This window comes from Acomys russatus, chromosome 5 (assembly GCF_903995435.1).
Source record: "Acomys russatus chromosome 5, mAcoRus1.1, whole genome shotgun sequence".
NCBI classification, from domain to species: Eukaryota; Metazoa; Chordata; class Mammalia; order Rodentia; family Muridae; genus Acomys; species Acomys russatus.
Window position 1 is genome coordinate 49955631 of NC_067141.1, and position 14577 is coordinate 49970207.

The 14577-nt window shown below is 44.1% G+C and overlaps 1 protein-coding gene across 1 annotated transcript in view; it reads right to left on the reverse strand.

Annotated features, from left to right (window-relative positions):
• Gldc (glycine decarboxylase) overlaps positions 1-14577 on the reverse strand; it is an 84673-nt gene that overhangs the window by 41774 nt on the left and 28322 nt on the right. Inside the window, exons 4-9 of the mRNA XM_051146327.1 lie at positions 13836-14000; positions 8434-8511; positions 7809-7956; positions 7275-7471; positions 6049-6145; positions 1361-1466 (exon numbers count right to left, since the gene is read on the reverse strand). Coding sequence (XP_051002284.1) covers positions 1361-1466; positions 6049-6145; positions 7275-7471; positions 7809-7956; positions 8434-8511; positions 13836-14000 — 791 coding nt within the window. The remainder of the gene's footprint in view (positions 1-1360; positions 1467-6048; positions 6146-7274; positions 7472-7808; positions 7957-8433; positions 8512-13835; positions 14001-14577) is intronic.

Here is a 14577-nt window from a genome sequence, read left to right on the forward strand (position 1 = left end):
CTTATTGTAAACAAGGTTTCAATGAATAATCATTTCACATTTACCTGCTTTCTTCCTTTAGATACATGCCTAATAGTAGTGTAGCTGGGTCAAATTGTAGACATAATTATTATTAGTTGTTGTTGTTTTGGCAGGTAAAAGTTGTTAGTCAACTGCACGTTTCTGTGTGTACAAATGCATGTGCATGTGGAGCCCAGAGGTCAACACTGGGTGTCTTCAATTCCTTCCTTCCTTATTTATTTATTTATTTATTTATTTATTTATTTATTTATCTATCTATCTATCTATCTATCTATTTATTTACTTATTCATCCATTCATTCACTTGCTGAAGCAGGGTCAAACAGAATCTGGGACTTACCAACTCAGCTAAACTGGCTGGCTAGTAAACACCAGGGATTATTAGTCAGTATTTCCCCCCTGCAGGGATTACAGCTATGTGCTGAAATTTGAGCCTCACCGCAGCTTTTCAAGTGGGTTCTGAAGATCTAAATTCAAAGCCTTGTGTTTCTGAGGCCATCTTCCCCGAATCAATAAAAGAAAAAATTTCGATACACAATGTTTAAACTGCCATACATAAGAACCTACCACAATAGAGTGTAATCATTTCTTAATCTTTACCAAGATAAAGTACAAGGGCCCAGAGTCTAAATCAGTGATAAAACATGTACAGTCCTGAGCTTCAACCCCGGAGCCACAATAAAAATTAAAAATAATAGCCAGGTGTAGTGGTGCTAATACTAGCACTCAGGGAGACAGTGGCAGGCAGATTTCTGTGAGTTTGAGGCCAGCCTGGTCTACAAACCAAGTCCAGGACAGTCAGGGCTCCACAGAGAAACCCTGTCTCGAAAACAACAACTAACAAGAACAACATCAATAATAAGGCAGCGTGTGTGATGGCACGTGTCTGTAATCTCATCACTTGGAAGGCACAGGCAGGGATCAGGAGTTCAAGATTATTTTTAGCTACATCGTAAGTTTGAGGCTCTGCCCAAGCTACACAAAACTTTGTCAAGAACACAGCAAAAAGATAAAATAGTCCCCGGATTAATAATGTTGAAATTATATGGCCCACCGGTCATTTATTTGTATAGTTATTTACTTCTAAATTGTATAAAGACTGTTGATCATTTTCTCATAAAAAAAAAAATGTTCATCCTCCTTTTGTACTTTGGGTGAAAAAGAAGAAGGAAGGAAAGAAGGGAAAAATGAACAGTCTGTCATATTGTCATAGATGTTGAGAATATCATCCTGTTTCTTCTTTTACCTCTATTTTGTATTCAGTGTTGGGCACACCCCAAGTCTTTGTATACCTAGACAGCTGTGTCAGCCTTGTTACGCTGGGAACATAGCCAACTCACCTTCGGACAAGATCAAAGTGGCATTATGAACCCTTTTGGCGATATGCTTCAGCCCGTGGGATCCATGGTAAATGGCAAACATGGCAGCCATGTTGGCTAAGAGAGCCTAAAACAAAAAGAACACTTACAGAATCAACCATGTGCAACAGCGTGTTGGAAGACATGTGCTGGGAGGGAGGAGTTACTGACTGAGGATGCCTCAACCTAAGAAAAAGGAGCCAAAGGGATTTGACTTCCTGTATTCCATTTATATGGCCTGAGGGAAGACAGCACGGAGTCCCTATACTCCCCCTTATAAAGGGTCTCACTGGCACAACAGGATCATGTCAGTCATAAGAGAGAGAGCAGGCTGCAATCAGCACCAACAAGCAATAGTTACTGTTGGAACACAGTGGAGCAAGAAAAAAAGTGAGGTATGAGAATTTTATGCACAGTTAAACATTTTTTCAAGAACCAAAACAGCAAGCAATTTTCAAACACTCATAACGTCAGAGAATATGATTCTTCCAAGGCTAGAGCACAGGACACTGAACTTCAGTCATCAACAGGTCAATGAGGCCCGGAGAGGTGGTTCAGTGGGTAAGGTACTCATTCAAAAGTGAACCTGTGTTCAGGCTCCCTAGTCCCCACATAGATCCAGACACAGAAATGCACCATTTGATACCTAGGGTCGTCCCTTGACCTCTGCATAAGTGCCAGGGCATGTGTGTGCCCACACTCACACAGATACATTAAATCAGTGCTTCTCAACCTTCCTAATGCTGCAACCCTTTAATACAATTTCTCATGTTGTGGTGACCTGGAGCCATGAAAGTATTTCGTTGCTACTTCATATCTGCATTTTGGATACTGTTATGAATGATAATGTAAGTGTCTGCTATGTAGGATATCTGATATGTGACCCCCCAAAAGGGATTACGGTCCACAGGTTGAGAGCCAGTTCATAAATAAATGCAATTTTAAAATATTCATTCCCTTAAGTTTACATGTATGTGTGTACCTGAGTGTATGTTTGGGCACCACATGCATGTAGGAACACATGGAAGTCAGAAGAGGAATTGGATCCCCTGAAACTGAAGTTACAGACAGTTGTGAGCCACCACATAGATGCTGAGAATTAAACTCAGGTCCTCTGCAAGATAAGTAAGGGATCTTAACACAGAGTCATCTTCCCCAGCCCTGTATATTATTTATTGTTTTGTTGGAGACAGGGTCTCCCTATGCAGCTTAGGCTGACTTAGAACTCACTATGTCTACCAGGCTGGCCTTGAACTCAGAAATTTGCCAACTTCTGCCTCCTGAGTGCTGGAATTAAAGGCATGTGTCATCATACCTGTAAGGCTCTGTAAATTTAAAAAAAAAAAAATATATATATATAGTTTATATATATAATATATTTATACAGTATAAATATGTCTACACACATTCATAAGTGTGTGTGTGTGTGTGTGTGTGTGTGTGTGTGTGTAAGAGAGAGTGTGAGAATGTGCATATAGAAATAAAATGACAAATCTTGGGAACTCTGGGCTATGTGGGTGGAACTGGGATCATAAAGCCTGTGTGCAGGGACCTCCACCCACTGAACTACTTTTGTGCTACTTTTTATTGTTGTTAACAGGGTCTGTTTGACTCAGGTTGGGCTTGAATTCAAATCCTTCTGCCTCAATCTCCCTCCTGCAGAGATTTCATCCATGTAATTGGCTTTCAGGAAAAGTTTAAAAAATTTTTTTTTCAATTTTTTCTTTCTTTCTTTCTTTCTTTCCTTCTTTCCTTCTTCCTTTCTTTTGTTTGAGACAGGGTTTCCCTGTGTAACAGTCCTGGCTGTCCTGGAACTTACTATGTAGACCCGACTGGCTTTGAACTTACAGAGCTTTGCCCACCTCTGCCACCTTAGTGCAGGGCTTAAAGGCATGCACCATCACACCCAGCTCCCATTTCCTTTTTAAAAAGCTTTGATCATGCATACACTCTGATTAGACTGTGCATTTCTTGTTACAGATCCAATTCTCTGGCCTCTGAATTCCTTATGAAGTAGCAACGGGAATAACTCTATGGTTGAGAATCACTATGAGGAGTTGTGTTAATGGTCACAGCATTGGGAAGGCTGGGAACCACTGGCCTAGACAACTCCTTTGCATCTTGAATAGCATATATGTCAGTTTATATAGTAAAAACAAATCTCTATTATTTTTCTTTGGGGGAAGTGATCTTACGCTGTCCAGGGTGGCCTTGAAATCATGATCCTCCTGCCTCTCTCTACCTCCCAAGTGTTAGAGACTGGAAAGATCAGAAATTTAAGAATGAGGCCCTGTTTCATGAAAAATGAGAAGGGAGCCACAGAATGGTAAGAATTTTGATGCCAGCTAGACCACAAGTTCATAGAAAGACTTTAAAATATAATCCATTAACAGATGTTCAGAGATTTTTTTTTTTTTTTTTAAGTAGCCATGCTCCATCAATGATGCAAATCTAAGAGAAGTTCACAGTGGCCCCCATGCAGGGCTAAGATGGACAGGAGGCAGTTGATAGAAACAGCAGCAGCTGGTACTCAAAGACCGCACAGAGGCAACCGCTCAGGAAAGGTCAGCCATGTCCTGGTGGAAGGGCAACTGCATGCTTGAAGAGACAAAGACACTGGGGTACTGTGAGCCATCGATTGCTTACACAACAATAAGGAAAAAGAACAATGAAACAAAGAACCAGACAATTCACGAAACAAGAAGACAAAAATCAGGGAAGACAGAGTACAGCCAACCACAGGCAAGCATGATTTTCTTTAAAAAAAAAAAAAAATTTTTTTTTTTTTAATAAACACCATTTTCCCAAGTGCAGTAAAATATACAGAAAAAAGATGACATGAGTTATACACAGAGAAAATGGAGACGCAACCATATAACTTTGTTCATTGTAGACAGCCCCCTGGTGTACTTGGAAAAAGATTTTCAAACTTTGAAGCAAAAAGGCCAGTGAGAGGCCTCAGTGGGAGAGAAAACTGCTGTGCAAGGCTGGTGACCCGAGTTTGACCTCCAGAATCCACGGTGGAAGGAGAGAACTGACTTACGTAAATTGTCCTCTGACCTCCACGAGTGTCTTACGACACACATGCACCTACACTCATACATGTTCATGTGCATACATACATAACAAGATTTAAAGAAAAAAAAAAAGAAAGAACAGATGCTGGAGAGATGGCTCAGCAGTTAAGAGCACTGGCTAATCTGCCAGAGGGTCCTAGAGATCCCCACCCCACACCTCCTGCCCCTGCCTCCTGAGTGCTGGGATTTAAGGCAAGCACCACCACTCCTGGAAATGCCTACTTTTTGTTCTGTTTTGGTTTCTTTGAAACAAAGAATCTCTCTATACTGTCCTTCTGGCCTTCCTCTGCCTCCTGAGTGCTGGGATTTAAGGCACACATCACCACTCCTAGATAGATGTGTCTACTTTTTGTTTTGGTTTTTGGTTTTTCGAGACAGGGTTTCTCTATGTTATCGTGGCCATCCTGGACTCGCTTTGTAGACCAGGCTGGCCTCGAACTCACAGCGATGCACCTACCTCTGCCTCCCGAGAGCTGGGATTAAAGGCGTGCACCCAGCTCTTGTTTTGTTTTCTTGAAACAGGGTCTCCCTCTCTATGGTCCCACCTGAGATCTGCCTTCCTCCTGCAGACCTCCTGAGTGCTGGAATCTAAGTTGTGCTCAATCACACTTGGCTGTGCCTACTTTTGGTGGTTTTATTTGTGCATACACCACTTGTGCCAGGCCTCGGCTGAGTTTCCAAAACTGAAGCAACTCAAAGAGGTCAGAATCCTGAGAATCGCTGCTTTTATTCCATCAGCTTCTGGAACACTTTTCGTGTCCCTCACTACCACCACCACAAATGTTTCCTGACTGCCAGAAGATGCCACCCTGGACCTTTCCCTTCTAGCACACTCCACCTCTGCCCTCTTGGCCTCCTCTTCAGAGATCTTCCATTGTAACTCAAAGAGACGGTGTCATACTTCCACCCATATGGCGACACTGTGAGCACAAAACTTCGTAACAGAAACACTCAAAGCACATGGAGATTAAAGTAAAGGGCATCCCTTTATCGTTTCTCTCATCTCAAGATGTCAAAAGTCTGATTTCAAGCAGAATAAACACCAATGATGTCTTTTCATAAGATTGACTTATTTATGTGTAGGTGTCTTTGTATGTATGTGTATGTCTCTGTGAACACATGCCACGTGTGTTTGGGTAGCTTGGATCCACTGGAGCTGGAGTTCCAGGCAGCCGTGAGCCTCCCAACATGGGTTCTGGGATCCCCTCTGGAAGAGCAGCAAGCACTCTTAACCGCTGAGCCATCTTTTGGCCACAATGTTGTACTTTTTTTGTTTTCCCGAGACAGGGTCTTTCTGTGTAGTCCTGGTGTCCTGGATCTCCCTTTGTAGACCAGGCTGGCCTCAAACTCACAGAGTCCTTCTGCCTCCCGAGCGCTTGGACTAAAGGCACGTGCGCCACTGCCCAGGCCAAAGTTGCACTTTTTATTGTTTTGTTACTGATGACGAAATGCAATGAGTGTGACATAGAAACACAAATTACAAGACTAGGCTGCGGTCAATAAAATCCTTCCATCGGTGGTGACAGAATGAGAAAATGAGATAGTGAGTGAGGTCCTCACAGCATTCAGCGCCACGGTGGACGTGACACTCACCTGAGCAGTGCAGATGTTGCTGGTGGCTTTGTCTCTCCGAATGTGTTGTTCTCTGGTCTGAAGAGCAAGGCGATACACTTCTTTCCCTGTAGCATCCCTAGAGTGAGACAACACATCCAGTCGGCACAGATGATCACAGAACCAGGGTTGCCTCAGAACAGCGGTTCCCGACCCATGGGTCTCAATCCCTTTGTGGTGATGAGAGACCCTTTCACAGGCACCTCATATCAGACATCCTGAATATCAGATATTTATATTACAACTCATGTCAACAGCAAAACTACAGTTATAAACTAGCAACAGAAATAATTTTATGGTTGGGGGAGGTCACCACAACATGAGGAAGTGTATTAAAGGGTCGCAGTATTAGGGAGGTTGAGGACCACTGATTTAATGTATCTGTGAGTATGGGCACACATGTGTCATGGCACTTACATGGAGGTCAGGGGACAACCCCAGGGGTTAGATGTTGCATTTCTGTGTCTGGCTAAGTGTGGGTTCTGGGGGGTCTGCATGCAGGTCCGTTCACTTTAGGGTGAGTACTGTACCCACTTAGCCATCTCCCTAGGCCTTAAACGTACTTGTTTTCCCAGCTGAAGGGAATTCGGTAGATTTGTATGGGTACAAGTTCGTAAAAGCCAACTTCTTCTCTCTCTCTCTCTCTCTCTCTCTTTTTTTTTTCCGAGACAAGGTTTCTCTGTGTAGCCTTGGCTATCCTGAACTCATTTTGTAGACCAGGCTGGCCTCAAACTCACAGTGATCCACCTGCCTCTGCCTCCTGAGTGCTGGGATTAAAAGCGTGCGCCACCACCGCCTGGTTTGGAGTCCCTCTTCTTAATTTGTGTTATACTTGTTTATACTACTTGACATGGGCCAATTAAATTTAGAATGAAATGAGAGAAAAGGAACAGCGGGGAGGGAGGGACGGGGAGGGGCTCGGCTGTTGAGCACTTGCTGCTCTTCTAGAGGACCCACATGTGTTTCCCAGCACCCATACTGGGCAGCTCACAACTGCGTGTATTTCCAGCTTCAGGGGATCCAATGCCCTCTCCTGGTCTCCTTGGGTACCTAGGCACACATGGCATACAGTCACACAGACACACACACACAGACACACACACACACACACACACACAGACACAACATGAAAACGAATCTCTGATAAGGAGAGAGGAAAAATACGGGGAAGGTCATAGTAATCACAGTAAGTGCGTGTGGAGCTTTACCTTGTCACCCCCACCATCCTTCCGGGCATCATCCTCACCAGGTTTTCTCTGACAGCAAAAAAGGCTGCATGTGGTCCCCCATAGCCCAGTGGGACTCCGAATCTCTGAGAACTCCCCAGGGCAATGTCCACTCCAAACTCTCCAGGTGGCCTCAAAATACACAGGGCTAAAAGGTCAGTAGCACAGCAGGCCAGGCTCTGAAGAGGAAACAACGAGAGAGAGATGAGGTCAAAGTCATTATCTTCTCCTGAGCAGTGAGAGGAATCAGGAGTTATCTCTACCACAGACACACTCACTGGCTGGCAGGGTGCATTTTTGAGAATTCTATTTGCGTGGTGTGATTTCATGGGGCAAATGTTTACTGAGTGCCTACCGAGCACCAGGAATTGGGGGGTGACATGAACGAAGAGGGAGGGGCAGGCCAAGAGAATGTGGCCACTTGATATGATAATTGTAAAGAGATTAAAATATACCAAAAGACAGCTATGAAAACTGGGACATACCTTCCTGGACCTCGACAAGGGGCTTACCTACCCCAGTCTGATGGGCTCGTTCTATAAGTTCCGTGTAGTCCTCCACCTTGCCCTCGGTGTCTGGGTACTGGAACAGCATCCCGCTGACATCTTTGCCACTGAAATCCATTTCGTGGGGTAACTTCAGCTCAACAAGCACCCCTCTATGTCTGAGAGTACAAGGGAAATGTTCTCTTTAGTATTCTTGTGGGGTGTGGGTGTGGGTGTGTTCGTGAGCGCAGATGCTCACGTCCCAAGGCACAATGCGCAGAGGTTGGAGGACAAGTCCGGAGAGTGAACTCTCTCTTTCCACCAAGGGTTTGTTCAGGCTGTCGGGCCTGCTGAGCCGTTGTGACATCCCAGAGAATATAATCAGCACCAGCTGCTCTCCAAGGAGACCGTATTTATCCCCCCCCCACCCCCCAACCTCCCCACCCCCCCCACACCCCCAACCCCCGCTTTCCCTTGGTGGTGTCCTTCCAGCCTCACTCCCAGCCACACCTCATCTCATACCTGTCCCTTCGTGGTAACCATGCTCCACACCCCCTGCTCTGTCCCTTCCCTCTCCCATCTCAACTCCCTGTGAGAACCTACAGATAATACAGTATTTACCCTTGGCTCAAAACCCGAATTATTAAATCAATTACTTGGCTCGAGTCTGGACAACAGCTATCGTCTGTGGATGGCAACGAGGATCAACAAAAAATCTCTTCCTCTTGTTGTGTCTGTTGAAAAGAAAAAGCACATTCAAACTCTGACCTTTTCCAATGGACTTTTTCCAAATAGCAGCGGTTTCCCTTTTCTAACTCTGCTGAACTTCTGACCCCCTGCCTCCAGGGGGCGTGTGTGCTCTCTACCTCCGCGGTACTGAGATAACCGATGTGTGCTGTCACATCTAGTGCTGGTGGTCAGCTAGGCCAAGCTCGCCACCAACTGAGACACATTCCCAGCACCACAATCAGAGCTTCTAAGAAGATAAAGCAGGGAGGGGAAAATCTACACATAGTGTAAAAAGAACTGAGCGACTGCAATCCATTGAAAGGCCAAGCCTGTTCTAAGGGAACGGAAGGAAAACCAATTCAGTTTTAAAAACATCTATACCATTAAAAAAAAAAAGTCTTTTAAACAGGCAGTGGTGGCACACACCTTTAATTCCAGCACTTGGGAGGCAGAGGCAGGTGGATCGCTGTGAGTTCGAGGCCAGCCTAGTCTACAAAGCAGTCCAGGAGTCAAGGCTACACATAGAGACCCTGCCTCAAAAAACAAACAAACAAACAAACAAAAACCAAAAAACCATCTATACCATGATAGAAGAAAAGGGCAAATATTAGGCATGAGGGGAAATTGAAACCACTACCAAAACAAAAAACAAAAACAAAAACAAAAAACTTTTAAAGTGATACATCTCAGAATTTTGTTATCACAAGGACACTTCAGCTTAGCTTCTCAGGTGGGTAAAAACAAGACAGATCCCTCCTCAACAAAGTAGGAGAACTGACTCCCAAAGATTACCTTCTAGCCTCTACATGTATATCACACACACACACACACACACCACTTACATACAACAGCAACAAAAAAGAGGACCACATAGAGATTATCTATGGCAAATGTTCTCACCAGGGGGAAGGACTGATGCTGAGATGCACACAGGAAGACCCAGGACTGGGTGGGCTCAAGGATGCCAGTGCTGAGAGATCTCTCTCTTTCCATGGTTTCAGGACATGACAGGTGACTGACATGAATATGTAAAAATTCAGGTACCAGGGCATGGAGTGTTTTCACCCGTGTATCATGCTACACAATTAATTTCCCAATAGATACAATGGTGCCTTTGGGGACTTGGACTAGAAAATAGCATGCTTTACTTTGAATTATATTCCACTCAGCTTGATAGATATTTTTTCAATAAACACAGGTATTACTTGTATAATTACATGTAATTTATTTTTATTTTTGTTTGTTTTGTTGCTGTTTTGAGATAGGATCTCAGTCTAGGCTGGCCTTGAACTCACAGCAAGCCTCCTGATGTAGCCTCTAAAGTGCTCGGATTATAGATGTATACAACTCCATTTGGCATAGACATCAGTTTAATAAAGGAACAAGTCAGGATGGGAAACATTTTTTTTTTTTTTAATTAGCGAGTGTGTAACGCTTCCCACAATTTGAATGGAAACAAATCGGAGAAAAAGTGTTAGCAGGATTCAATGAGCTGAGGTGACAGCCAACCCTACTCTGTAATGACTCTATAATGACACATGTATAGACTGCTTTATAAAGCTAATCTAAATGCAGACCCAAGGAGAAAGGAGGAAAGAAGCAAATGCTGAGGGAAAGTAAGCCGTCACAAAGCAAGCCCTGCTCAAGACAAACCCTACTGGGCAGGTAGGAAACCCTCAGCCCAGAACCATCAAATAAACAAAGAAAAACACCTCCAGTTCCGTGGAAGGGAAAAGCTATCTCTGAGGGGCTGAGAGTGCTTGCCCAGCATGTATGAGACCCTGGGGTGGCTCCTCAGCGTGGTATATAGACTGGGGTGTGGTGGTGCGTGTCTGTAACCTCAGCACTTGGAATTTGAAACAGGAGCATCAGAAGGCCAAGGTCATCCTCAGCTATACAGAATGTTCCAGGCCAGCCTGAACTATGAGCCCCTGCCTGAAAAGGTAAAAATAGAGGGACCAGAAATTACTAAAACCAAAACAAAACAATAAAAAGCTGAGATTATTAACCAAGGAGACGTGTGCCTATGTGACTTCCCGTGAAGAACCTGATCTTCCCCTCGACACTGCTGAGGAAGATGAAGGGCCCCAGGTGGGCTCCACCACAATGGTGTTTATACCGTGAGAGAGTCTGTACCTGCCTGTACCTACAGCCCCATATCTGTAGGAGCCAAGAGATAACCTCATATGGGCACTCTGGGTCAGAGGCTCCAAGTCTTCGGAGACACTGAGTGTGGGCAGATTTCCCAACCTGAGAATTCTTCCAGGAAGATCTGTTCCAATGTTCTTCCAAGGGAGGAGAAGGGGAACTGTAGAGTGATTGTCACCTGTACCCTGTGACCCCACAACTTGAGGAAATGGATCCTCAAGAAATAGAATTTCTGAGAAAGATGTATTTTAGGGATGCGCAGGGTATATCTTTAGTAGCAGAAAATGGTAAAATTAATAAATAAATAAATTAAATATTAACGGCAGATGGGATGTTAAATAATCATAGCACTTCCGTGCCATAGACACATCTTATTCTAGGGCTGGAGAGATGGATGGCTCAGTGATTAAGAGCACTTGTTATAGCTGGGTGCAGCAGCACACGCCTGTAATCCCAGCATTCTGGGAGGCAGAGGCAGATGGATCTCTGAGTTCAAGGCCAGCCTGGTCTACAAAGACAGTCCAGGACAACCAAGGCTACACAGAGAAACCCGGGGGGGGGGGGGGCCGCGGGGGGAGGAGCACTCGCTGCTCTTCCAAAGTACAGTTCCAGAAACCATGTTGGTTGCTGCAAGAGGATCTGAGATGTTCTGAATTCCAAAGGCACTTGTGCATACATGGCACACACGCACACTCACACACACGTACACACACACTCACACACGCACACAAACAAACAACAAAACCCCTCCAAAGTCCTATTCTAGAAAGCTAAGTAAGAATAAGGTGTTCAACATATACTGTGCAATAGGAAACAAAGGCAGATGGAGGGGTATATGACTGAAATGACAGCACGAAGAAGTGAGGGCTGGAAGATCTCAAGTTCACATCCCCATGATCTCAAACGACCATGGATGAGGAGTATCAGTGCACACCCAAGGCCCTGTATTTATTATATGCAGGACAAGAAGTGGGGAGACAGAAAAGGGGATTAAAAAGAAAAAAAAGAAATGAAAACAAGGCAAACACTTTAAGCAGAAAAATATTCCTAAATAGGTGATGCTGACTATTCTCAGTTAATGTCAGTTCCTCCCATCACCCACTCTTCCCCATGCTCCAAGTATCAAGGACAAGGACATGTTCACACCAAGCTTACTTCTCCAGGTCATGTGAAGGAAGGAGTGGTCAGTAAAATGTATGTGAAAGCTGTTGAGTGAAATCTCTGTAGAGGCCTTTGAGTAGTAGCACCCTGCGTCCCCACCCTTTGCTTCTTCCTGAATGCAGATGTCAATATTACGGCTAGAGGTCTAACAGTTGTCTACTGACATGAAAATAAGATGTAATGTTAAAGATGGCAGAAAGACAGGGGCACCTGTCCAATAAGTCATCTAGGGGATTATGCAAGAAAAATAAGCATTTTTTGTCAGACAGTTAGAGGCTTTAATAAAACAAAAATTATTGTGAAAGTTTTTTAAATTAACTGAGACATCTCTCATATATAAATATGTGCCCATACACATACATTTATGTGTTTGTATGTATGTATGTATGTATGTATGTATGTATGTATGTATGTGTGTGTGTGTGAGAGAGGGGGCGGTGTGAGTGAGTGAGAGAGAGAGATAGAGAGAGAGAATATATTATTACTAAGCTTATCCATTTGTACCGCAAGAAAGAGTCTAGGAGCAGGGTTTCTTAGACTTTTCAACTCATGACTTATTTTTGTCAGCTAAATCTTGTGTCAACTTGACACACAAACTAGAGTTATCTGAAAGGAGAGAACTTCAGTTGAGATTTGGAAGCCTATGGGATATTTTTTAAGTTAAGGATTAATGGAGAGGACCCAGCCCATTGTGGGTTGTGCCATCCCTGGGCTGGTTGTGTGGGTTCCTATAAGAAAGGAGGCTGAGCAAGCCTTAGTGAGCAAGCCAGTAAGCAGTATCCTTCATGGCCTCTGCATCAGCTCCTGCTTCAAGGTTCAGTTTCCTGCCCTGTTTGAGTTCCTGTCCTGACTTTCTTCAATGATAAACAACAATATAGAAATGTAAGCCAAATAGACTCTTTCCTCCTCAACTTGCTTTTTGGTCATGGCGTTTCATCACAGCAATAGAAACCCTGACTAAGACAAAAGGCATATAGGTGTACAAAACACACATTCAAATCAGACATTTGCTGACGACAGAGCAACTGATAAAAACAAAAGCAAATTGATTGATTGACTGATTGACTAGAGGGCCTGTCTCAGACTCTGAAGCAAACTGCATACTAATGAGATAGCTGTGCTTTGTGCTTATTTTTATTTAAAGAATTAAGTCTTGGCTGAACGCTTGATCTGTCGAAGATATAAAGCATCTTCAGGTTTCTCATGATGATGGCCACTTTGATTTTGATTGTCAATACTGAGACATGTCTTGAGATAAATACAGTACAGTATGGCAGAAGTACATCTAGAGCTGCTCAGGAATTGTTTGAATTCCAGTTTTTACTGGAAAGAAAATTCATATAACAATTTCTTTATGAAATTAGTCAGCAAAGTTTTGAAATCGAGCATTCTAACAAAGTGTAAAACCAAGATAGGGTAATTTGACATGTTCACGCTGAGGAATTATGACAGGAAAGTATTGTCTTTGTTTTTGTAAAATGAGAACATTATGTTTCTATGAGAGCAGAAGATACTCAATGTATAGTAAAAAGCATCACAGGTCAGTTGGACATGCCCACAGTCCTAACACTTGAGTCTCAGAAGGTAGAGGCAGAGGGATCAGGAGTTCAGAGTCATCTTCAGCTACGCAGCCAGCCTGGGGAGCATGAGGCCTGACTAAACCAAAACCAAAGCCAAAAAGTCCCACTCCTGTCATCCATAGCATGCAATATCTTTGAACTTGAGCTGAGATGTTGATGGAAGTCTGCAACATGAAGGCACATGAAGTGCAAAGTGTAGTGTACAAGTGTCATGTGTACTGAGGAGCCACATGACGCAAGTTCTGCCAGAAATACCTCAGATTCACTAGTGTTTCATTTTAAATTAATTTTTTTGGCTGCTGCACAGTCAGAAAATCATTTTTTACTGCTGCTAAGTTTCTTTTGGCAAATGCTGCATTCAGCTATGAAACCCCACAGAGGGTTTAAGCTTTAAGATGTTGGGGACAGGGGGGATGCCCACCTGCTTGAGGGGCTCTCACCTGTGGCACAGCTGCATCGCTTCTGCAGCTGCAGTCGCCTCATCCAGCAGGGAGGCGTTGGCCATGTCCAAACCTGTGATGTCAGAAACCATGGTCTGGTAGTTGAGTAGACTCTCCAGTCTCCCTTGGGACACCTCTGGCTGATACGGCGTGTACTGGGTGACCCTGAGAGGGAAACAGAAGACCATGTCCAGATGTGCCTCCCCTATCCAGAAGAGCTCATGAAATTCCTTTGTCTTCAAACTCAATGCCCAAATCCCCTAAAACGATCAATTTGATTGGACTTGCAATCTCTTAGGAGATCAATGAAGTACATTTCTGAATGCGTCTGTGTGGAAGTTTCCAGAAAGGATTAGCTGAAGTAGAATGCCCAGCCAGAATGTGGGCGAAGAGTCACCCTGAACGTGGACAGCACCACCCAATAGTTGGAGGCCTACTGGATCAAAAGAGAAGGCCAGTTCCTGGCTGCCAGGTGTGAACTGCTCTGTCCCCGCCCCTCCCCTCTCAAGGATGACACAGTGACATCATGGTGAGCCTGGGCGGGTGACAGACAGCTCAGCAGATAAAGGGGTTTGCCTGACAACCTGAGTTCAATCCTCAGACCCAAATGGTAGAAGGAGAACACAACTCAGCAAATTGTCCTCTGACCTCCACGTATGTGCTGCAGAGACCCCTGGAAAGAGCAGCCCACCTTTAGAGACAGACAGACAGACAGACAGACAGACAGATAAATGAATAATAA